Source organism: Etheostoma cragini, chromosome 18, assembly GCF_013103735.1.
Source record: "Etheostoma cragini isolate CJK2018 chromosome 18, CSU_Ecrag_1.0, whole genome shotgun sequence".
NCBI classification, from domain to species: Eukaryota; Metazoa; Chordata; class Actinopteri; order Perciformes; family Percidae; genus Etheostoma; species Etheostoma cragini.
Window position 1 is genome coordinate 6,325,412 of NC_048424.1, and position 27,092 is coordinate 6,352,503.

Here is a 27,092-nt window from a genome sequence, read left to right on the forward strand (position 1 = left end):
CACACACACACACACACACACACACACACACACACACACACACACACACACACACACACACACACACACACACACACACACACACACACACACACACACACACACACACACACACACACACAATGGAGTAGCCGCTAGGAGTATGGCAACCTTTGGCAAAAAATCGTAGGCATCCAAGTAAAGTTTCTGGAGTGGATGCTCCAGATTAAAAAAACAAAAACAAACATGGATCACCATTGGTGTAGCTTTTCCCTGATGGGAGAGCTCCGATAGAAGAGAAGAGACTAATGTTGTGTTCACAGCATGTGTGTAGCGATTACAGTCAGTAGAGCCAATGTTGAGTTGAAATATTAACGATATATTAACAGGTAACGGGACGCAAAATGAACTTACAAGGCTGGTGTGAACAAAATATAAGCGCATGTTTCAATGTTAGACTAAAAAATGGACAAAAGCAGAAAAAAACAACAGTTCAAAGATCATCTGAAGAAAAACACCTGTTGACCTGACCCGGAGGTTGAATGTTCTTTTCATTGAGTACATTAGCTCTGAGCCTGGAAGGCACAAGGGAAGCAAGCAAGCAGAACGAATAAAATGAGCCGCTACACTCGATGCATCCACATTTTCACCCGCTCTCTCAGTGAATCTGACATTCACTGTATAGAAGTGTCGTGCATCATCAGATGTTACGTAATGTCTCGGAGGCTTTGAAGAAAACTAAAAAATTCAAAGCAAACTGAGGTAGACAAACATTAGTCATCGAGTCCATGTTGTGTGTAGCCCTTATACAACAGTCAACATGTTTCCCTTTGTGAGTGGGTGCAGCTTGTTCTTCAACCTAGCGGTGGGGGATGGATGTATTACCAGGGCCAGAGGTGCAGGCAGATGACTGCTTTATTTGGAGTGCATTTCATAAACTGAGTAAGATACAGTGAGACATAAACAATCAATCTTCCCCTGCTGAAGCATTCCCACATTTTTGCTATAAATTAGAACAAATAAAATACGGTAGGTTTATGGGTCAATACGAAAGATTTTAGTTTTGTCATTTACTAGCAAAAGGCATTTTGTGAATTGACAGAAAAACATCTTAATTTGTATCTGAGTTGATACAGCAGACACGGAATAACTGACTAACTCGGATATCAAGCTCAGATTCAGCACAATAGAACATTTTATTTTAGCACAAACACAAAGGAGACAAAGACTGAGACCCCGGGTCTTGCTTTTCCATCTTCTGCGGACTCAAGAGCTGACAGAGGGGTGAGGTCAGTGACCAACAGGAAAACCTGCAGACATACAGCACTCAGCTAATGAGACATGCTGTTAAGGAGCTACTTTTATCATCTGGCCTTGCCACTACAAAAAGCAAGACGAGTGTATCAACAAGAGAGAAACCATGAGGACATTTACAATGAATTAAGGTCTGCTTATGACGAATGAGCCCACTGGAGGGAAAGGTGAGTAAGGAAAAGAGAAATTGTCTTGTCATTGCAATTATGTGGTTGGCTGCAGTAACTCAATATACTGTCTGGGATCAACACTTAGGCCTGCTACACAATTGTTTTCCTTTGATGAGAGTATTGATGGAGAGACCGTGCGAAGCATGAGTTGCAGTGCACACTCTGAGATTTGGTTCTCTGCACTAATGCTGCAACCCTGTCATACCTCAGGGCCACACCCCAACCAGATGTGACAATACGCACACTTCAAGTCTATTAACGATAAGCCTGAGACCTTAATTGCAATGTCTCTTAATAAGATTCAGCCTAACCGCAAGCTTGGCATGGAATCGTACAACTATAAGGGAACACACAATCAGAAAATAGAAATCAGAACATGCCTAGACAGTCTGGGAGTCAAGATAAACTACAGCCCAGTAAACAAAAAAGGCACCCAACAATAATGTACTTCAGCAATCTAAAAATCTATTCAACTTCACTACATAGATTCTAAAGACAGTCAATTATTTTGGCTATTTTGTTTTCTGTACATGCTGTGATTTGGTTTGAGCGTTTGACATTCTGTCACCAGAAGACTCTCTCTCCAATCTGGACCACTGGAGGCGGGTGATGGCCTGTGTTCAATTGGAGATACCAGTTTATTTAAGGGGAATCTTGATTCATCTTAGGCTTAATTTCTTTAGAGGTGTGATAAACGAGCAAGGGATATTATATATTCTGAGAAGAAGCAAGACAAATTAACACCACCTAATTTCCTTTTGTAATTTTAATATTATGAATATTATCAATTGTGACTTTATTAAATCTGACTCACATTTAATTACTGTATGATCTGAAAATGTTAGGCCTATTCAAGCAGGGTACACCTAACAGAGGTTTCATTTTAGAGAACTGATAAATTACTCCAATTTAAAATGTTCCCTGCTTTAAAAAATGATGAATTTAGTAGGTCAAATAGCATAATAGGGTATATTGAGAATCTAGACAATGTATAAAATTGAGTTGCCCATTAAACTGGTTCCGTGGATGAAAATGGTTGGATGGATGGATGGATGTTACATCATGTTTTAATGTTAAACATGCATGTGGAACACACAGTAAATCCTTAAGCTTAACTGTATCTATGGATGGCTACCACAGTGTGGCTACCTTACTTACTTAGTAAGCGTATCATCAATGTTGTGTAAATGAAATGTTACTTTTTTTTCACAAATAGGCCGATGAAACATGCATAAATGCAACATTAAAAACAAGTTTGAGTTGGAAGAGGTTGTTTTTACTTGTACGGCCCACTTTATATGGAAATGACAAAAATCACCGTCAAATGTCTGAAGCCCCAAAACTGTAACACTCATTTCTATAATCCTTAGAAGAATATGAATTTCTACCTTATAAACAGATTCTCTGTGGAAATTGCCAATTCTGTTGCCGTTAGCGAGCAAAGAAATGACAAGAAATCCAAGTCTTAACTAGATTTCTAAATCCCTGAATGAAATACCAACATCTCTGCGAAATACATTCTTCGGTCAATGTACCAGTGTCACCAGTGTACCAAAAGAGAGAAATTTCATCTTTGTGTACTGTAAATGTTAGCCATATAATGCTGCTGTGTGTATTAAATGTGCAGCATTAGCAAATCATATCAAAGGTATTATAGTGCACTACATTGAACATCAACTGATAGAAAAGCTTATTTATCTTATTTGACAGTTGGTATACATGCTTAAAGGCTTGCTCATAAAAAAATGAAATGTAGCATTATAATTAAGGATGTAGTGCTATATGTGCAGGAATAGTACAGACAGCAGCGTCTATAGAATTCATTAAAACAGTTTTTAATCAGCTTTTCATTTTAGTTTTAAGTCTGGAACCAACACTTCGATTACATCCAGGACAAAGACACAAAGAAACCAAAGCAAGGGTTTGATAAATGGGGAATAGTTTGTGTGTATTGAGCCGAGGATGGGATTTTGATGCTATGGGTATTGTATATAATCAACAAAAGATTTTAAATGCCTGTATAAAGACAAATCAAACAAAGAAAAAAAGTTAACAATACGCATCGTTACATGTATTTACTTTTTATGAATGCATTTTACTGCGTCATAATATAAATTAAAAACAAAAAGGTTAAAAAGGCAATTATGTCGCTTCTAACCCCTGAAACAGCTGACAGTCATTGACAAATGTGACTAAATGTACCGTCAATAGTGTCCCTCCAGCCAGCTGAGCATCTGTACAGGATACTGTTTTAATATGAAAGGCTGTGTCATTGCTGCCATCAGATTGTTCCAGCAATGATAAACTCAATCCAGGGTTTTCCCCCAAGCTGTGATTGGACAGCTGATGGTTTTTGATGTTGGCATTGTTGATGCATATCATCCCATGCAAAATACAATCAACTGTAGAGCAGGCACCACCATCCACCACCAGTTGTGAAGTGCCATTAAATTCAGAATTATTTTCTACTCGAAACACATTATGTCAGCCAGGTCCTTCAACCTACACAATAGGGAAATTCCAAAATGTATTATCTGGTTGTCCCAATGTCCCAATTTCTGTAATACAAAGAGGGGTCTTTGTAAGATAATTGGACAAGTGGAGGAAAGAGAAAAGAATAAACGGTCCCCAATTGGTGGGAAATGGAAGCATGAATGTGTAAGTGTCTGAGATGACAAACAGCAGCCTAGCAACAGACAAAAGCCATCATACAACTCCAGTCTGTGACTGAAATACCCCTAAAAGGAATTTCTGGTTGATATGCAATGAAGTGGAGGGTTGTGCTGCTTTGAATTAATGAGCTAGATTCCAGTTCCTCTCTTTTAATGTCCCATACAACAGAGAAAGGACTGTATGAGGAGCAGATGGCTGCTGCATAACACAATAGAGCAGTCAGAAATCAGTCGCAATTCCAGTTACTTAATTCCTAGAGTATCTTCATCAACATGCCCCTCAAAGGGTGGGGGCTGATCCTTCATAAAAAGGTTCTTAGAGGGGTAGACAGCACAGGGTTAGAGCAGAGGTAACTTAACTAAGAATTTTAAGTAAAAAAACACCAGGATATTAGAGTTGGCAGAGGAAGGCGTGTGACCACAACACAAGAACTGCCTTAAACTTAGCCCCCTCCGCAGACTTTGATCATCTGCGATTGTCTGGCGCCAAGATTTCAGAAGGATCTTGGCCCGAACAAAACATCAAATCTATCGTACTCCGGCCTCCCACAGACGTGATATTAGGGCACAAGTGCAGGCCTTTGAAAAAAGGCTCAACTGCTATTCAGAGGATAAAAGCTCTGCTGTCTTGAGCCTGTGAACAGCACAGTACTACAGCCTGTGCTGTGGTCATTTACTTATTATCTGACAACTAAAACTAAAATACTATAATAATGAGTGGTAGAAATGGTGTGTTACAATGGTCAGTGAATAAGATTCAGTTACATTCTCTTTAACTTAAATAAAAAAGAGAATGTAACTGAATCAGAACTGCATTCTCTACTTAGTCTTGCTACTATCAAGGACATGACAGCAATGTTGGATGCTAGGCAACATCCAACAAAATCTATGAAATGTTCCCATACCTACCAGCTAACAAAGTAATGACTTTCGCCAGCAGTGTATTGTAATGTTTTATTCCATTGCCATCTTCTCATCAGGAAGAGGCAATCATTGACAATCATTGACAAGGCTCAAGGCATGTGTTTGTAGACTGGGTAAACCCCGCCCAGTTTGCCGGCGATTTGACTTCTCCCTGCAGCTCGGTCTGCAAACCTCGACATTTAATTCTCTTGCTTCAATTCACAAGTTTGGGGAAACCAATCACAAACTGGCTTATCTACCTGGCGCACTATTGCCAGGTTTAACACAATGACCGTAGAGAAGCCGCCAGGCAGCTTCTTGTTTACATCCAATATAGCGGCCAGCTAAGCGCAGCAAGCGCGTTGATGCCACTGTCACTTCTACGTCACCCGGGTCGTTGGTCTGATTGGATAGAGGACTATCCAATTTTGTACAGAGTCATTTGAACTATGCCCGTTGGTCACGCCTCTTTTGCAGAGGAAATACAGAGCAGACTCCCCAGACCAATGCGCAATCTCAAATTTATTGAGCTTGGCTTAGTCTGGTAATAGCCAGACTAATGTGTTTGACCAATTTTTGATTCCTAGTACAGCAAACACCAAGATAGTTTCTGGGCTACCAGATGTATCACCGACAAAGCAAAACCTTTGTAGGGCCAAGAACAAAACATTTAGTGTTTCCTCTGGCCAAAACAAAGGTAAAGTTAGTTGCTTAAAAAGATTCCTGGTTTCTGGAAAACGGTACATGAAAATTAGAATCAGAATCTTGGTAGAGCTCAAGTCCACAAGTGAGCTCTCACTACACTAATACAAGGACCAGATGACAACATCCCAGAGCTCAAGTTTTACATCCCCAGAAGTTATCTGAAGTGAAATGGTCATAGGCCTTCCCATAGTTCACAATACACAGAGGCAATAGATGCACAAACTCCATTGACCCCCATTAACTCTTTGCAAGAGTAAAGAACTGGTCAACTCCTTCACAACCAAGATGGACTCCTCTCCCCCCCTCCTGAATCTGAGGTTTAAAATGTAGGACTCTAGCTGATATCCCAGCAGGCCCATCTACAAGGTTGAAAGTTGGCTACTTCAGGCTTGAGTGCTAGAGAGGGTCTCTTTCCCTGTTCTGGGTGAGATTGTGCTTTGCACAAGATTCTGGTACATAAGACGTCTTTAAACTGCTCTCGCGCTAGCTACTTAACTGGGGCCCAAATTGCAATCCAGATGGGTAAATGGGACATTACTGACTCACATTTCATTTATAGATGCAACATTTAAGAATGTTGGGTCATCTAGGTTTTGCATATCTGTGTGTGAAAAACAAGAATGTGTTTTGTCTTGGTTATGCCTGTGAAAGAAATGGGAATACAATTGGGAGTAAAAGAATACTTTTGTTCACAGTACCTTGCGTGCTGCATGAATGTCAAAGAAGGGTTTATTTCGGACACTGAAGGGCTCCTTGGTTTTGTCAATCTGTCCAGTCTTCATCTTTTCCATCCGGGGAGAAATTATCTCCTTTTCCATGCATAACAGCCGGATACCGAAATCACACTGGCCAACAGGCTGTCCCTAAAACACACACACACAAAAACAAAAACTTGGTCATGTCCTAATCCATTTATTAATTTATGTATGACAATTATGTCTACTCTTTGCTGTTCAGATGAATAAAAATCATTGTTACCAATATTATTACAATCAACAAACCACAATTTACATTTATTTAGATTGAATCACACAATTTATCCAATATTACAAGAATTGCATACATCTAACATCTAAAAATATTACACGCAGTAATAAGTTACCAATTCACTGCCACGGCAACACTGTTAATCTTACTTTTTGCGAGGCAGAGGTAAAAAACCCAGAACAAGGCAGACATTTTCAAAAGTTGACAAATAGACCTCTACACCAACTCTGATGTTTATTCTAATAAACATGAGCCGGGCAATGAAGGGAGATGGTAATGAGCCATAGGACTACCACTGGAGATTTTTATTTACTTATTAAATGTATTAATATAAAACAATTCATCAAAATAATTTATGAACCAATTATGTGGTTCCAGTTTCTTAAATGTTAGTACTTGCTGGTTTCATTTGTCTTTTTTGGCATAAGGGTTTGATAAGATAGTAAATATGTGTGGAATTGTTTTTTTCTTTTGTCACTATTAACAGCTTCCTCCCATCATTGGCCAGCCACACACAGTTTTTCTCAACAGATAAGCACAGCGACCTGAGCAGTCACTGCCTCTCAGACAGACAGGGCCATTGACGCAGAGCAAAGGTGCCTCCAAACCCATCTGGCAGACCACCGTGACTGTGGCACAAATTGATAAAAACAATACTTGACTTTCTTCTCCTGGTTATTAATAAAGAAACGTGGGTGGAAAATTAAAAAAGCATGGCTGTGTAACTAGTTTGTGTTAAATAGATGCAAAGGAGTTGTGATGAAACCATCCTACAGTTGACTGTACAGTACAGTCAACTGACCGTCACCAGCTCATATCTCTGTTGCCCAATTGACAAAGTGATTAAAAACAATGACTCACTTTTATCATCACAAAAAAGAAGAAGAAAAAAACATTTTTGGAAAAATGCTAGTTTGACATGGACTAAATGTATGACACTGACATTTCTCTCTGACAAGTTACCGGATGGGTGAAAAAAAAAAACTGCCATTTCTTTTTTTTTGCCAAGAGACAGAAAAACGTAATGAGAGGCAAACATTCTCGACATCCCAAACTGGATGTTTTCTTGACTTTGAATAAAGATATTGATAAAAGAAAAAGTCATCATCAAATGTGTTTCCCACATTATACTATATTATTACAAAAGCAAACATCATAGTTGCTCATGGGAGACTTTAATTTGTAGTTCCTCAGGGATTAATTTTAAAACCCTTATTTTTTTATCAATAATTTATGTTTTGTTTGCCTAAAGTTTTTGTCCGGTAATGATTAGCAACAATGTAATCACATCACAAGACTCATCTCTCCAGGACATTTCTCACTGTGTTATATTATTCTAAAATGCATCCCTACAAATTAAATTGGAGAAGGTCATGTGGTCTAATGAGACAAAAATACTCCACCCGTCGTGTTTGGGGGAAGAAGAAGGATGAGTACAACCTTAATAACACCATCCCAACCGTGAATGATGGAGGTGGAAACATCTTTCTTTGAGGATGCTTTTCTGCGAAGGGGACAGGACGACTGCAGCGTTGAGGGGAGGGTAGATGGGGCCATGTATTGGGAGATCTTGGCCAACAACCTCCTTCCCTCAGTAAGAGCATTGAAGATGGGTTGTGGCTGGGTCTTCCAGCATGACAACGACCCAAAACACACAGCCAGGGCAACTAAGGAGTGGCTCCCTAAGAAGCATCTCAAGGTCCTGGAGGGGCCTTGCCGGTCTCCAGACCTGAACCCAATAGAAAATCTTTGGACGGCATTGAAAGTCCGTACTGCCCAGCGACAGCCCCGAAACCTTAAGGATCTGGAGAAGGTCTGGTATGGAGGAGTGGGTGCTGCTGCAGTGTGTGCAAACCTGGTCAAGAACTACAGGAAACGTATGATCTCTGGAATTGCAAAAGGTTTGTGTAACAAATATTAAGTTTTGCTTTTCTGATGTATCAAATACATTTGTCATGCAATAAAATGCTAATTAATTATTTAAAAATCATACAAAGTGATTTTCTGGATTTTTGTTTCAGATTCCATCTATAACAGTTTAATTGTACCTATGATAAAAAATTACAGACCTCTACATGCTTTGTAAGTAGGAAAACCTGCAAAATTGGCAGTGTATCAAATACTTGTACTGTGTACACACACACACGCACAAAAAACCTTTATTGTTCCTTCACAAGTTGGTTATGGATCAATATTAATTGATCTACTGCATATCGAGAGGCACAGAGCAGGAAGGTGTCCTGGGGGCATGTTAGAGTTTGTTAAAAGCCATTCTCTTTTCAAGAGCTATGGAATTATTGGACCATGGGATGAGGAGGTGGATGGTCAATGATTAGTTAGGATTAGATACAATTACTAGACTGTACCATCTTCACTTTTCATATTTACAAGTAAACAGAAAATACAGTAGTGCCTGCTGTGTGTAGTAATATTAAAATGTGCGAGAAAAAACATTACTTTTTCTAAGCTAGTGGGAAGGGTGAGAATTTAGATTTCTCCTAAGACTTTACTCAATTTTGAATTACACAAATGATGTCTTATAAATACAGATGGAATTCAAAAATTCTCAAATCTGAGGATTTGCTGCTTTTCCATGTTTTCTGATTTATGTGCAGATACATCTAAAAATTAAAATAATCACTAGTAGCCGGGAGTAAAATTAATTTGTAAATTACCTCAAGAAGTGGTTTGACAAAAACAGGTAAAAGGTAGAATAGATTTTAGACTTCATTCTACAGGTGGCCTGACATGACTTAGGGTGTTTTTACACCATGAGCCTTTAGTTCGGTTGAATCAAACTAGAGTTTGTTTGTCCCGCTGGTGCGGTTCGTTTGGGCAGGTGAGAACGCGGCAATCAAACTCTGGAGCACACCTGGTGCAAAGCGGACTCCTGAACGGTTCGTTTGTGGTGAGAATGTGATCCATACTTGAACCGCAGCAACTATACAACCTCCGCCAGTCTGAGCTAATGTAGTAGTTAGGTGTGTTAAGCGGTCTGTCACAGACTGTGATTAAACTGCGGTCAAGCTTACCGTCCGTCACTCGTTTATCCGTGGTCAAACCAGCTGCAGCTAAAATTGGAAGTAGAGCAGAGCGAAGTCTTGGTGACCAGAGCAGACGTGGTAACGTCTCTTGCAAAACAATGTCTGATCATTTTAATGAAATGAGCTGGTTTGATCATGGAGATGTAAGAAATATGCACTAGTCCACAACACACAACCTTGTTCATGTATTTACTTTCTTGCTCCCGCCCTCAGAAACATCCAACCATTAAGAGTAGTGGACGTTCTTGCGTGATTTCTAATGGTGGATTTTGGTACGCTTGAAATCTTTCCAAGTGTGAAACCAAACCGAACCAAACGAACCAATGGCTACTAACTGATTAGGACCATAGCAATCTACAGGTGTGAATACGCCCTTAATTGGGATGCCCATGTAGCCCTGTGTCTGCTGCATGTCTTATGTCTATGTCAAATTAGCAACTGTTTGCTCAAACATTAGCCATAACATGATGATCAAGCAGTCTGACTTACTTAATGCAACCAAACATATTATAAGGACAATTTGGCCACAACAGATAAGGTCAAAGGCAAATTAAAAGTTTGAGAAACGCTCATTTAGGCATCATTTAGAGGACTTCTTTTTCAATGTGACTACAAAAAATAAACACTACATTTTCCTGGAGCAACAGCTGGTATCATGTCCCACACATTCTGCACCATCTGTCAGCTTTGTCATCAGGACAGAACAAGATGTAAGTGTGAATGATTCAAGGCATGTGCTGTCCATGCCTGTACAACAGGAAAACAGAGCAAATAAGAATCATGTTAATCCAACATTCACGGGAACAAAGATCAATCTTATCTTATGTAGCTGTCATATATTTGTCTGTGGTGCCCCACTTTAACTTACTGTCATCACTGTGGGATTTTGACTAGAACAGTGTGCAACACAGCACAATGCACCACTTTTTTGAGAAGCAACAGCAATAGATCCGGCTTGATATAACTGATCCCGATCTACAAAGAAATGCCTTGATCTGCTCTGATGCTGATAGCACAGATCGCCTCAGGACACCTCTGCCTATATAGTCTCCCACAACAACTGTGAACTGTAAAGATTAAGTTTCTACAGACCTCTACAGCTGGAACAATTTTTCAAAAGAAAAAAAAAGAAAGATTTTTCTTACTTACTCTTGAGACGAGATCTCGTCACACTTCTAACAGTAATTTGATGAAATCCATTTTATCAAAATAAATTACAACATTACAATTTTTTTTTTCTCCAGCGCCTTTACATCATTTTCAAGCACACTGTCAAGCCTTTTAAAACACAACACACACGTGAGCCCCATCTCTGTGTGTAACAGAGTTTCTATGACGTGTAGACCGCCAACAAGCGTTATTATATCTTGGTTGGAAGCATACTGTATGCCTATTGGCTCACTGACACTAATGAGATGTAATCCTTTGGTATTGAATGATAACGCCACACTCAATACTAGAGAGTTGATTCGGTCAGTGCCTAAAAGCATAAAAGTTCAGTACCCAGCCATAATAATCAATAACGTAAACAATTGTCAGGTGCGAACCCAACTTTCAATCAAAAAAGCTCAATGTTCCAATTACTCAGATGCAAGTATTTGTTGGTTTTCTATTTTAATAACTGATTATGTTTGGGTATTGGACAGACATTTCAATATTTTCTGTGATTTTAAATGAATCAAAGTACTTTAATAGATATTGAAAATAATGTTTAGTTGCAGCCCCAATAATCTAAGTTTAAGAGACACATATCCAACCTGTGCAGCATTCTGAAGGTTCCTAAAATATTTGACATTATATTATGGAAAATTAATCTACCGATGCATTCATCATAAATAGAAAGTCAAAGACTGTATTCAGTCCAACAAGGTATGATTCTGTGCTTTACATAACCCAATTTTTGGGTAAATTGATGTAAGTGCATAAAGAATCTATATATAAACGCTCATAAAATCTTAAACACCAGAGAACCGCAGAATTATAAATAACTGCCTTCTTCAGCGTGAGGCAGGAGAGGCTGAAAGCATCATCTTATAGAAATCTCATAGCGGTGGGAATAGGGTTAAAAGCTGAGCGAAGATAATTTGGAATAAAGTACATTATACACAGGTGACAAAATCTGCATTGGGACCACTCAACTGAAGCTTAATGTGCAGCTTCCCTTGAGATATTAAACAAAAACAGAGGCCTTTAGGCTGTTTTGGCCTAAAACAATTTATAGCCACACATTTTATCTGTTTGCATCATAGAGCTCAAGCCAATACACAAGCAGTATCTGGAGGCAGATTTTTCCTTTTTAAATTTGATTTATTCTAAGAAGACTTCACTCCAGCTGCTATACTATCGTTGGGGATGCAATTCATTTAATCTCTTCTATGAATTCCTCTACGTGTTTCTTATGGTGCTGAGCCAAAGACAGGTTTTTGCTTAAAATACTCAAATTCTAAATCCCAATCCTAACTAATGTTTGCAGATTTGAGTCAGACCTTACCAACAAGAGAGCTTTTTCCACCATCTATTTCATCATCTTCATCCAATGCCTAACTTAATTCTCTGGTCTGTAGTTTTGGAAGAGACTTCATTTGGGATGTAGGCCACAATTTATGACGTATTCATACCATATCGGGTATGTATCAGAATTTGAGATTCATGACTATTTTTTGTTTCTAATTAAATATCTTAGATTATCCTCTTTATAGATTATCCTCTTATATTTAATCCAATAAAATTAGATGAAACATTATTTGGGTAAATTGTGGCAAATATAATGCATGTGCAGCCTGAGGTAGGGGCTCCCGGTTGATAACTAAGTGCTTAAAGCATAACTCTTGCCAAAATGCAACCTAGGGTGCTTTTGTGAATGTACCCAAATCGGACTTCCGTTTAAAAGCATAATGGGTAAGGAAGCACCACTTTTTCGGGTGGACTGAGAACATTGTTTGTGTAGACAGACTCTTTTTGACTGGCAAGATGGCAGCGACCAGAAAAACCAACTGCTAAAGTGAGTTTCTTTAAACCTTTTAGTAAACTCAAACAATGTTCTCAATGCTCAAGTTCCTGTGCAGAGCCCCTGGTGATAATTTGAGCAAGGTTTCATGTTGTGTCGAGCAGTCTTAGTGTTTTAAAAATTTTGATTTTGATGCAATGATAGTAGTGCCCATATTACTCCTATTCAAAAGGCCGTTTGACCTAAAAATGAAAATAATAAATGGAGCTGAAGTCAATAAAGTGCTCCATACAACAACAATTCTGTTTGCCTGTAAATGTGATTGAGCCAATTAACTTGTCTAATTTTGCATTAAAGCGAGATTACTTGTGGCAAGATGAAACATAGCGAGGTCAATCAAAGTTGATGTGATGTCAAGTGAAAACCCCCAGAGTTTGATTTCAAGATATCAGTGACGCCAAAATTAGGGACATACTGTATATGTAATGGTTGTCTTGTTCTCTTCACATCATGTCAGTTCCCCCACAGTGGGGAAGCTGACAGTGACTGACAAGCAGGATCAACTTTCCACAAAGACAAAAAAGGCTTTTTATACTCTACAGCCGGAGCAGAAATAGAAAATACCTAGAACAATAGGTTTTAGATTTTTTGGCAACAATCTATTTTAAAAACGAGCCCTGGGTATCTTGCTCTGCATTTGAGAAAATGAATTCTCTGATGGGCCGATCTGGAATCTTGCTCCTTATGAGGTCATAAGGGGCAAGGTTATCTCGCCTTTTCTGCTTTAACCGCCCAGAGAATTTTGCCCGCCGATGAGAAAGAGAGAGCCATCTTGGATTTCGAAAGAGCAAAGTGGTCAAGGCCACACCCCCAAAAACTACATGGTATGTACTTCTTTACAAAAGAAAATAAATGTCAGCTTGACTGACTGACTTGTGTATTTTATTTATAAAACAATTAGTTTTTAGATTTGTCTCAGAAGTGTATTATTTGTTTGTTTTTGTTAACTCTTGCGTTGTCTTACCTGTCGACCATGCAAACCGTGAAAACTTTTTTTTTCAACGTTTTGGTCGTCAACACTTTTGTTGCTTTCCCCGATGTTTTTTATCTCCACTTTTTTATGTTCTTGCCACTTTTTCAATGTTTTTGAAGCTTTTTCAGACATATTTGTAACTTTTTTCAACGTTCTTTTACCTTTTTCTTTATTCAAATGCTAGAAAATTAAATGAAATAACCAAATTCAATGAAAGTAGTGACCATTTATATTACTTTTGAAGAGCGTTGTATGGAATCATCCAAATTATTTCTTTTGACAATTTGGAAGCAAGAAACACAAATGTCTGATATAGAAACTTGTTGAAAGCGGGTCAAATTTGACCTGAGGACAACCGGAGGATTAAATTAGGAAAAGAAAATTGCATTAGTCAATACAATCAAATCGCAATCAAAATCGAATTGGCCCCCATGTACCGTGAAAGAATCTAACCAGGACTTAAGCATATCACCCGAGCCCTAGAAAATACACTTCACGTCTCAGGGGTGATAGTCAGACACAGTCAGTTTGATGGTTGGAGCGGTATTGTACACATCAGCACTCTTGTTTGTAGGATGACTAAGATCCATTGCTCTAACGTGAACAGCACAGTATATGCTCACTTTCTCAAAATCCACAGAACTAAGTATACGTTGACCCTCCACACGGCTAAATCACCCATCACGGCAAGAGGACACACACTCCTCATCCAGCTCTAATAAAAGAAATCCCAGTACTGTGCTTCACATGACTTTCCAAACAAGTAAGGTGTCACGTTGGGCCATGGGCCGAGCAGGTGGTGAGTTCTCCCTCCTGCTGCATTTATATCCTCAGGCTCGGGATGGAGCCTCGGTGCCAAGGATAAGGCCTCCAGAGATAATGGAGAAGGCTAATAATGGCCAGCTAGGATCAATACAACAGCGCTTTACTGATGGCTTGGGGGTGGTAGGGGGAGTCATGTGGAGCTGCTAACCTCTGCACTATGTTACAAAGACGTTCTCCTCACCACGGGGGCCTTTATTGAGCCACTTGCTTGTGTGATCATCCTGATCGATGGAGAAAAGGAGGTGACAAACATAATGGGGGAAGTAACCCCCTCCTCCCCTTCGTCCAGAGGTATTCATCAAGTTTTTACAAGTAAGAAGGCTGAGGATTGCTACGTGCAACCTGAAGGCTCATTTCTCCTTGTGCTTGCCTGCTTGCCATTAGAAGCATGCACAATGGTTAAAGGGATGAATTAGTTTACAGTTTAAAAAAGTGTTAGCAATTAATAGCCTTTTAATGTTGTCCTGAGGCTGTTCTCAAGAAAAATGGCCATGTCAAAATAATGTTACAGGAGAAACATGCTATTACAAAAATATATATAGTAGAAAGCTATTTTTAATGGACTAAGCATCATGTTCATTTTAACCCAATAAAGTGACTCTAACCATGTTAAAAGCTTGGATAAATACTTACCACAATTTTTAGTTGGTAAAGAACAAAGATTAAAGGTTCTAAAGCTACCTTTGTTGTCAATCACAGAAAAATGAAAGTTGTCATCTGCACTGAACCTATCCCTTAGACCTACATAAGAGCAGTACGCAGCTGCAGGTGCCCGGGGACCATCTCACTGACACAAGCACTAAACTGACTTATATGTTTTTGATAAACTCCACACAGAAAGGCTGTTGGCACCTACTTGCTGTGAGGCGACAGTGCTAACCATTGAGCCACTGTGACCACCGTAACAAAGACCTAGGTTATGAACTCAGACATAGTTCAGCTACACTGTTAAGGTGTTGGTAAAGCTTGGTGCGTGCCAGGCTGTGGGAGTCAAGTGTGATGATTCTTTCTGACCTATTGCTCTAAAAAAGCTACTAGATCTAGAGGTCAAAGAAAAAGACAACACATTCTCAAACGGCCCAGGCTACTCACATTGAATTTGATGATGTCGTATATCAAATAGCGGGGGACAGGTTGACCATTCACCTTGTCGATGATCATCTCCTGCAGAGATAAAGACAAGAGATGCATACTGTTGTTAAGATGAATATATACAATGGTGGTGAAAATGTACAAAATAAAAACAAAGAATAATTCTTACTCTGGGCAGTCTTAACATTATAGCAAACAAGGCTCCAGACTGCAACCAAATCCATTTTTTTAAACTACTGGCACATATGCGACCTGCAAATTTGATGACTTTTTAAAAGTTATTTTCATGTTAAAAAAGCAGGATGGAGCAAGTCCCAGAGTTGGCCAATGTTTGTGAGAGGTGGAGGGTCCGTGAGTGATTAGTCAACTGCATAACGCTGTGATCTATACTTTGGTGTTTTGCTTTCGTGGCTTCAAACTCATTGTCTGAACATTCTGTTGCACAACTCTGGTGTTACCATCTTTCAGTTGCAGTCCATATAGTGTGTCAGTGGGGATCTACAGCCAAAGATCTTCCATTTGGTTGCTAGACCGTACATTGGCAAGGAAAACACTGCGTAGTGATAGCCAATAAGAAATTAGCCTTGGGCTAACGTTAGCCCTCCTCTTACTCATCCCACTTTGTTTACCTTCTCAAACCCGCTTACGTGCACTTCCGGTTGGCGGAGCTGTGTTGAAAGACCTCTTCAGTGTTGTATTTGATCTTCTGCATTTTTGTTTTGTCTTGTATGGGTTACGGACAAAAAGGATGGGATTTTATTTCCACATCACATCTGCGGAATATCACTTAATTGCCTGTGCATTTGCACACTTTTTTTGGTTGCATTTTTCCCATCGATGGTAATGTCAGCTCCAACATTTGCGACACGCTGCGGTACCGCTTCCTCACTTGGGTGAGAGAGGTAGAGTTGAGACAACAGATTGCTTTGCAGGTCAATTTTTGGTGTGCGCCTCTACATGTTCTGTCTGTGCCCCTTAACATTTTTAGTTAGGGGTTGCAGTGCTCCTAGTAAAAAAAAGAAGGAAACGGTGTGACACAAGGGAGTGAGTGCTCTGATGGGAGATGCCTGCGGCAATGAGACGGATAGCAAGGGGGGAGGTGTGTGTGTGCTGTGTGTATGTGTGTGTTACATTGTGTGTGGTGGGGTCTGATGAAGGACATGAGCAGAAATAGCAATGCACATCCATTATGCAAGACTCTCAAACTGAGAGGCAGGTGCAGCAGGACACCCAACACACACAGTTTTCAAAGAAATGTTACACAACCATGCAGTATAGTGACAGCAGCGACACAAACGTCACCCCAGCTGAAGTAGTGTAAGTGAAAGGGTGGCAACTCAGATGCTTTACCTGGCCTACATTTGAAAATGAAGCACTACATTTAGAGAACTAAATTTACTCCCTTTCCCCTCATAAAATATTCAGGTGACTAACAGTGCTGTACTGTGACTAATGGAATATACATTTTGACCAAATGAACAATAGGCCTATAAGTATTATAACACAATTGCCGCATTTTGTTTTTTTACATAATCCGTAATTAATTGCTAACATTAGCTAAGATTGATGGTAATTGTCTGTTTTATGTTCATTTAAGAAGAAAAAAATACAATGTTTTATTAAAAATAAAAAGGTGTGGTTTACTTCATAGATAGTGTTATTATCTGGGTCACATGACATAGAGTCTGCACACGTGTCACAACTGTTGGGCAGCTTGCAGACTCCGCCGACTTGGGCAAAGGACTAAGTCTACATCATGCGGACTCACTCAGCCCTCAATGCAGTGGAAGATTTGGAAAAAGGCTCTTTGACGTTGGTTTCACTAGTGGTGGTGGGTGCCACTTGACTACATGAATTTTTTTTAATTTAGCTTACAGACTACCATTAAACAAGGCACACACTTTAATTACTTTAATAACTGTTTTTTCCTCTTTTTGCCTTTTTGGAGGTGATGACATCATAAAATATAACGACAGGCATTGAAAGTTCCATACGAAAACCTCAATAGAAGCTTTGAATGTAAGAAAATAAAATAAAATAGCCATTTGGTACAGCCCTACAAAATACCAAACATCAACAGGTGATTGCCAAAACCAGCCTGGTAATGTGGAGAGAGGGGAGTGAATGGAGCCATGCAGATCACTGTAGGAGTGGTTGGAGAGAAGCAATGATGTCATTCCAGGAGGCTGCCATCATTATGCATCGGGCGCACTGAACTGATGCACAGACAGGCAGCACCAGATGAATCAAAGTGTGACCAAAGGAAATTGCCAGGAATTCAATCTATATATTGCACACTCATCCAATATTGGAACTCAAGTTGATGTAAAGCTCATTAAACACTGTACAACAAAACAGCATGTTAAGACAAAGACCAGTGCCTTTGGACTGAGGATGAAACATATCACACAACACAGCTGGGCTTCTACAGGGAATGTAAACAGCCAAACACAGCCTCTCCGAATTGAGAGCCAGAAGCATCAACAGATGAATAAACAAAGTCAAAACAAACCTAGTAGCAATCTAAACACTCATCCGCACCGCTGCAATTAGGGGTCCTGCCTGAATGGGGAAACTATATTCCCCACATCAATCAGCAACTGTGAAGCCAAGAGGAAGCACATACTGATTTTATATAAAATTGCTAAACTGACAAAACAAGGCCGGGAGCAAAACAAAAAACAATCACAGGCAACTTATCTGTCATCTCCCGTACTAGAATATCAAACACAAACACTGCAGACAATTATAACAACATCTTGGTTAACTACATGAAAATGCAGCTGCTTTGCAGTTAGGGAGTGTGATATTGAATCATGCATGGGGACCTGCTGCTGGGGACCTGTGTGACCATATCAGAACAAGCGTGCTAATTAAAGCCTGAGCCTGGTATAAAAAGGTGAGGATGAGTCTCCGACCCCGCCACCACCCAGGGGGAGTGCACCGTTTAGTATTACAACACAGTGCGGAACAGAGAGGCAAACATTACCGGAAAAATGTAAAACACTCAATTTCAGAAGATATGGATGATGATATTCCTGTCAGTTGTGTTTGGCAGGCTCAACAAGCATCTCTTACATGCTGTTCATTCACCCAAGGTTTGGCAACTGATGTCAATTATCTGCTAAGACTAAACAGGCAAGATGTTTCGGCAGGGGCAGAATGGGAGTGGGACAAGGATGGAGACAACGGGGACATGCAATTCCAGTCAAGGGAAAAACTGTTGAAACAACAATGGAAGCTAGCATGGCACAATACATAACAATCCTAGAAAGACAAGGATAACTCACCCCGTCCAATAGAGTGTTTGATAGGTGAACACGTAGATCCTTACGAAAAGGAAACTCTAGGTTCGCTATGTGGAAGACTGTGTTGTCTCTGTCGATCATGAATACTTCGTTTTTTCCGTTGATCAACATCATGTACCTGCGGGACGAAAAGAAGAACCATCATGTAATTGCAATTACAAGGTAGCATCAAGTTGTATTCCTGCTGGTCATTATGTTAGAAAGACTCTCAATTCATGTAAGCATGTTCACCGACAACTCATCCCTATTGGCTGTTGTCACTTATATCCCAGATCACAGGCTGTGGATTTGATGATGCGGTTTTCTGAGGTTTTATTTAAAGAATGTTAACAATGGATATATCTGAGTAGGAGTTAATAAATGGAAAGGATTTGTGGATCATGAAGGGTAATGTATAATAAGCATGTAATGTAAATACTGCAAGTGGCAATGTACATGATGTGATAGCATAAAGTCACAGAAAAAGCATTTTATGTAATTAAATTAACATACAGATTTTTTCCATTTCTGTTACAGTAGATTTGGATTATCGTTAGCTGTAATGACCCTTGTGACTCTTAATACAATACCTTTTGTTTTGCTAAAATATCCTTCCTCCACACAAAAAAATCTGCGTATGAATTTCTCCAATTACTTTATTTGGAGGAGGACCTAATATGGTAATCACACTTTAAAGCTGAATTGCTGTGAGCGAGGACTTGAGATTTGGGCTCTACTCAGCAACAACAAAGACTCTGTATCCCTAATGTGCAAATTGTTGTGGTCAATTCAAGTTAAAAAATTAAAAAAAGGTGAAGCATTCTATCACATCAAAAGATCAAACAGATACATGCTAATGCAACATATTACCAAAGCAACCACAATTCCTTGTATCTAGCTTTGCTGTGTGGAAACCATTGTTGTCAAACAAAAATGCCTATTTGTACAATGTGAATGCTTGGCAACAAATATACACATGATGAGGGGGATTTGTAATGTTAAAAGAGTACTCTCTAATATTCACATATACAATCTGAGGTATTTGCGGCCATGTGAATTAAATGTTTTATACAATAAATTGCAAACAAACTGTCCCTGGGTGCCTTGCACCAACACAAAGAGCTTTCACTTGTATGAGATTACTCTATCTTCAAATTGCATTCATCACCAGTGGTTAGGTGCTTTGTCTACATGAGCACAAAGCTCAACTAATCCATGGCCAGCCCTTGCAGGTGTGATAAAGACTTGGAAGCAAACACAACAAAAAAACAAAATTTTCTCCTACAGTCTCCCACAAATTAAATTTCTGCAGGAATATACAAACTGAATAATGTAACAAGAGGACACTCCATATATATAATATAAGAGTACTGTTATTATTTAAAAGATTTTTGTTGCGTATGGTCATACTTGGAGTTATACCTTGTTGATAGTATTAGATAAGACTGCATTACACAAGGATTTTACAGATTTTTTTCATCTTATTCTGTATATTTCCCCATGTCTGGGCTACAGTTAAATCATGTAGAACCAATAGAGAAACTCCAAAGACATGTTATTTTTGGAAAATTACTTTTCATAAGCAAGTTCACTCGACTGGGGGATTGAAAAAGCTGAGAGCATTGACTGTTAAAGTGTTAAAATAGCTGTCAAAAATAGACCAGTTCACCAGTATGAGTCATGATACGAGCATTTGGCTGATATTAATTTGTCTCCACTCTTCCTCTACATTATGCTCACCGGTGTGCCAGGTTGCTGGAGCATGAAGCAAAGACATTAAGACCTTTAACCTTTTAGATTTTTATCAGCCTCAACCCTCCATCTCCACTCTCAGAAATACTACAGTGGAGAGGGAATGTTTTTCAAATAACAGGAATGAACTTCATTTTTTTCTTTTTTACTTTTAGGAATAATCACCTTTGGAACTGTAAAGTAATTTGTTAACAGCTCTCATTTCATTTGAACTGATCTTTTATAATATACTAAAAGTGCCCCATCTGGACATCAATCATCCAGATCATTTGAAACCTAATTACGTTTCCGAGCAATCACCCTTCTCTGTTGAACTGCTCAATTGAGAAAGATTGGCCTAATATGTGGCATATACTGTAATGTTTCAGTCTGATTGGGGTTGAATGAAAGTAAAGAGGAATTATTTGTATGAGGTCAGTTTGTTTATTAGTTAACATTTACAAACGCCACCGTTATAGAAATTACGGCAAAAATGCTTTAATTTTAAAAATTGGGATAAAAATAAAACCTCAATATAATCAAAGTCAGTGTCATTATTTGTAATTGTATATAGCAAAATATATAGGTGTGGTGACAATATTTAATATTCTGGAGGGACACGAGTGCAAGCAAAGCGTTCTTACCAAATGTTTGTTTGATCAACAGAGTCGGCTGATCACTGAGCTGGTAGACATGACAGGCAATTTCAAATGAGCAAACAGATAAAATCCTTCTGTTGGTTCCCAAAGATGAGGTGAAAACATGGGCCACACCCAAAAACACAGGCACCATTGTTGCCTTTGTGCTATCCTCCACAATAGTCCTAAACTGAAACAACAGTGAGCATTCACTGCTAAAAGATTGTCATCTGTTTTGTTAACACAGTCTTTTACTGTGATTTCTGTTTTGGCATTGCTGCTACTCTGAAAATTGTATGGCTTTCCGCGAAACAATCATTTACATAAATGTATTTGGGTATACTAATGTGGTCAGTATGTAGTTTTGTAATATTAGCATACTATACATCCCCACTAAACCGTAGGCTGATTAACAGAGCAGTGTAATTTTACGGTTTGAAACTATCATTTGCACACATGTACTCTAATGTTAGAGGCATGACGGCTCATTCATTTCAAGACTGCAAAAACCTGGAGACAATCCATTGTCCTTGTTTTAATTCCCCTTTATGAAATTGAAGCACAGCTTGTTTTAGCAAAAGATCAACTACATAAAAAGGTACTTCAAACAAAATATGGGCATGTGAGTGTTGTTTTAAGACAGCCTTGAAAAATGTGAATGTGTTCTTTAACAATTAAAATGCCCATTTTGTTTCTCTTTCCCAAGGAGACGTTTTGAAATATCTTCTTCTGTCTAAAAGAAACTGTCCAAAAACCTAAGATATTGTTCTTGAGAAACAACTTGAATAATTAACCAATTACCCTTACTGTTCCAAATATATTTTCTGCTAATCAACAATTTGATTTATCAACTGTTTTTTCCTAGCAATAAGTCAATTGTAATGGTTTGTCTTCTGGTGAGTTATTTAGACTGGAGTGGCTTATCTTGTGAGGCATGCTGTTGTGAGCTTAGTCACATTGTACATATATATATAAAAAAAAAAAGAATAATTAAAAAAACAGAAAAGAGTCTACTGGCCATTTAGCAATCTTATGGCTTCATTACGCACCTCATATGAACCCAATTACACTTTACAGGCTGCATGCTGATCTTTAACACAAAATACTAAGTGGTGAATGAAGCAGGATGAACCAATGTCCTAATGAGCAACTGAAGAAGTATCCTAATCAATGCGACTGGAAACAGAGGATAATTATCTTTTAACTTATATTAGGGAAGATTTGGCATTAACATTAGTAGAAAGCTTTGTTAGTGCACAAACTTGAAGATAACACACCTTTTGGGAAATGTAAGTCTGACGACAGACTTGAGATTAATAACATCCTCACTGACAAAGCTATGCATTTTTCATACCTGCTTCTCCTCCCAACCCTTACCACAGAGGGATTAGATGTAATAAATAGTCCATGTATACCAGCTGGTTCAAAGTGGGAAATTTGACAAGCTGCCAAAAATGAGTGTGTGTGCAGAATAATTCACCAGTTGACAAAAGTCAGCAGTGAAAGCAACATTTTACCAGATTACAGTACTATTTTTGCTGTAATAGCTCTACTATAATTTCCCAATAATTACATATATTCATGAGGGTGAAATGAGGGCCATAATACCAGATTGACTGAAATCTGAAAAAATATATTTGGGAAAAGTGCAATTTCAATATTAGACTGCAATTTGGGTTCTCATATAGAAATATTTTTTTTTACCAAAAGACACTTCTGTGCTTTAAAACTGCATTATGAAGCCAGACAAAAACAGAGTGCATTTTCTTGAGAGGGCAGGTCCATTTCATGTCCATTATTTGTGGTATTTATGGTTCAGAGTAATTTGACCCTAGGGTCTGTTGCAACATGACCTTGAGCTAACAAATCCCCCCAGAAGCGTTGGGAGAGTTAGTGTGATCAGCTGAAAAGCTTAGTGCAGGCGCTAATGGAACTAACTGTGTCAGCCAAGTGTTATTTAAATAACCTCCTGGTGTACTTACAAACTTTCCAATCCATTGTTTAATGAGTACATAACCTATTTGTACTATTATAGAAGTTTGGTATCATTTTGGGCATTTTAAGTGGGGTAATTTACCAGATACACAGTTGTCTCCATTAGCACCTGCACTAAGCTGATCAGCTGATCACACCAACTTGCCCATTGTTCAACCCAGGAGAAAAAAAGCTTCTGGGGGGTTGTTTGGCTCAAGGTCATGGAGCAAAGGACCCTAAGGTGAAACTATTCCGAACAATCACTTTAGCTGCACAATACAAAATAGCGGGGAATATGTAGTTGTCGTTGTCATACCAAGGCTAGGTCGGCATGAGAAGGGACGAAAACCGACAGCTTTACAAAAACTCCTGTCTTTGATTAAATGCTCTACTTTTTAATACCTCCAGGAATCCATGCGTTGGTGGATGCCACTCCCTTTAAAGTAAGTTTGTAATCGTTTTTTATAAGGGCTTTTGTTTTTTAGGCGGCTAATTATATAACCTAATTATTTCCATTATACTCAAATGGAAAGTGGAGTGATCAGGGAGATGTGTTTGAGCCACTCTCCCCCTCTAGTCATGACAGGGGAGGCAAACAAAACACATGCTAGGGTCATCCAAAAGTCTTGTGAAAAAAAAAAAATGTGGGAAGAGAGGAAAAGAATAGTGAGTGGGCCAGATATAGCCGGCAATTTTCAGGGTGGGAGAGGACACAATGAAAGCATTAAAAAAAGACGGAAAGGCAGTGAAGACTGTACTCGATAAGAAAGAGAACATAAAATGCCTGCATGGCTTAGTTTAGGCCGGGAATCTTCAACAGAGGGTCTGGGACCCCTAGGGGGTCCCCAGAGTCAATGTAGGGGGGGTCTAAATTACTGTTAAGACTTTTAATTTTTGAAAAAAAAGTTTAATAATGAACATAAATCCAACATATTATTAGTAAATATGTACGGAGACTGCTTACTGGTCTATACGTGAGGCAGTCACTAAAGCACCCATAGATAGAGTTAATCCTAAGGATTCACTGTGCCACATGTATGTTTTACATTAAAACATAATGTATAAAACCATGCAAACAATTATGAATAAAGGCTTTAGGCCACCCTACGCGTTATTGTAGGCCAAGTTCAATATGCAACTTAATTTTATAAAATATACCGTATGTATTTGGAGGCTTGCTGCAGATCCTGTTTCCACCCTGTGTGTTTGGATTTCTGTTTTAGCTACAGAGTGAGACATCTCACTTCTATACTATCTTTGTTGGGAGTCGCACATGTGCAGTAGCTAACTGCTCCAACTTTGGTCAGTACAAGGCAGGATTAGCTTGGAGTCTTCTTCTGATCAAGGGCGCACTTGTGGAATACCTGCAGAACAGGGACATGGAAGTAGTTCTTTTGGAGATTATGGTATTAATAGCGTGTGTTGTAGCAGTGTTGTCATTGAGAACAAGCTAGCACTTTAAGAGGTCCTTGGCTTAAAAAAACAATGAAGACCCCTGGTTTAGGCAAACCCTGATTATCGCAGGCAAGAAGGTCCTCTTGTGCCAAGAGATATCTTTTATCTCAGAAAAGAATCAATGCCTGAGAAGATCAAACAGATAGACTAAGGGTAACAACAGAAAATCTGTCAACCAGTGAGGATCCAACAGGTCTGCACTGAGCACAAGTGGTTCCCCTGCTGTCTAATTGGCCAGTTTGCCATGGCCTATACCGTCAAGTATGTTCAGAAGAAAGCAGAGGGAGACCATTAGTGCCAACACCCAGTGGTGTTTTTTTCATCCCAGTTCCTTCATCTTTGCTGTATTCTCTTGTTATGACCAATTGGAAAGTATTCAATTTAATGGACACCTTTATTCCCTCCCCGCCTGCTCTCTTCTTTTTGCTTTTGTCCTGTGATGGGTGCCTCGAGCCTCCGATTTCATCCGTTCCCCCCTGAGCACTTTGGCCCTAATGAGGCACAGACGGCCTTTGTTTTGGCTTTGCCAGTCTAGTCCGGTGGCATGACTGACAGCAGCTGAACTCCAAGGGAGGCCTGAGATCAGATCCAGTAACTTTGCACATCATTAGTGGTGCGTCAAAAGACAGGACTACTGTCTTATACCCAGAGAGCCCAGGCTGATTTCTCATTTAGATAACAGAGTTAAGAGTCAAAACAAAAAGATCAATACAGCACATACTTGACACATACTACATACTTATGTTACTTGTGATGCCGTTACAATGTTTTTGTAAACATTGCGTGCAAAAGAAAATGCAACAAATTGCATGAAGTCATTTAACTATAAAGGAATTTAACAGTTGTTCATAAAGAAAACAAGTTCATATCACATTTGATAATTATGTGAATCATTGCAGCAGAGAAAAATGTCCCACCCAATTTACCCCAAAGCAAACCTGGTGTTAGACTGGGACCATCTCATCTATTGTGTAGGAGACCGCCCTGAGTGCTTTCCATTGACAAGCTCAGGGAAGCAGCTGTGCACTTAATCAAAGGGGAGGTGAATGTTAACCATATGTACATTTGCAAAAAAAAAACTGAAGTTTTTCTCTTGCAAAACTGAAAAATACTGTTTTAAAAACACTTTATTTGGCAAATGCAGTTGTTGTTAACTTCCCAACTTTCATAAATAAATTGCTGCTTCCCTCAGTTTGACAATGGAAAGTATCCAAAACAAAGCTACTCCTAAACTACTAAAAGCAAGACACTAACCTAGCCATAATAACCAAATAATAATCTAACCTTAACCAAAAGAAACTGTGAGACTACAGAAAAATATTATAATTAGTAATGGACGATATAAACGAAATGCAATATAAGCAATACAAAATTGGCCTAGCATAGAGATTTTAGTTATATTACATGTTGCGATAATGTATGTTGATGCAATCAACCAGCAAAATTTAGAGCCACGAGCTGCAACCGGCTGCAATGCATCATCGTCATCTTGGCTAAAAGCAAAACGGATGAGCTGGTGAAAAGACCGGCACAACATCTGTTATCTGGACTTGGTTTGGATTAAAGCCGCTTCAACGGACCTTTGGCCCAGCCGTACCACGGAGCCTTTCACCAGCCCAACAATTCCCTATAAAACAGACATTTGGAATCTTGGGGGCCGTGTGTGTGTGTGTGTGTGTGTGTGTGTGTGTGTGTGTGTGTGTGTGTGTGTGTGTGTGTCTGTGTCTGTGTGTCTGTGTGTCTGTGTGTGTGTGTGTCTGTCTTTGATAGGCTGCAGGTAAGAAACTTTGTTAGAAATATGTTTTTATTTAAGTATCTGTGCATCCTTGAAAGTGTCCTGCCTTTTAGGATGGTTTACACTAAAGGATGGAACCCAACTTTAAGCTTTGTCTTTGTTAAAGTCTCTGAAACTAGTGTGAACTTGAATTTTATATTTATATATAATGTACAGTATATATCGTGATATACAAGTATATCGTTATCACAAGAGGCTGCAATGTATATCGCAATATAGATTATAGGCCATACCGCCCATCCCTACATCAGATGTGAAAAAAACCATGTCTAAACTATCCATTTCTTTGAAAATAAAAAGGGATGCAGAAATGTACAAGCTGTCTCTTGACTGAGCAGCAGCAGAGTATGTGCTTAACAAAGCTCAGCTAACCCACATTTTAGCTTTGCAACTTGTGTCCCAGTTGTTTCTTTGATATAGAGCATTACAGAACAGGTGTGTTAGTAAACATAAATGTGCAGTAATTAAGGGTGCTCCGATTGATCGGTCACTGATCGTTATCGGCCGATAAAGGCTTTAAATAGTTTGATCGGTGGTCTCC

General features: G+C 39.1%; 1 protein-coding gene across 2 annotated transcripts in view; it reads right to left on the reverse strand.

Moving 5' to 3' along the window:
• The window catches only part of rngtt (RNA guanylyltransferase and 5'-phosphatase), a 98,162-nt gene that overhangs the window by 56,803 nt on the left and 14,267 nt on the right, over positions 1 to 27,092 (reverse strand). For both annotated transcript variants that reach the window (XM_034900177.1, XM_034900176.1), the window contains exons 9-11: positions 18,962 to 19,097; positions 15,672 to 15,743; positions 6,442 to 6,606 (exon numbers count right to left, since the gene is read on the reverse strand). In XM_034900177.1, coding sequence (XP_034756068.1) covers positions 6,442 to 6,606; positions 15,672 to 15,743; positions 18,962 to 19,097 — 373 coding nt within the window. The remainder of the gene's footprint in view (positions 1 to 6,441; positions 6,607 to 15,671; positions 15,744 to 18,961; positions 19,098 to 27,092) is intronic.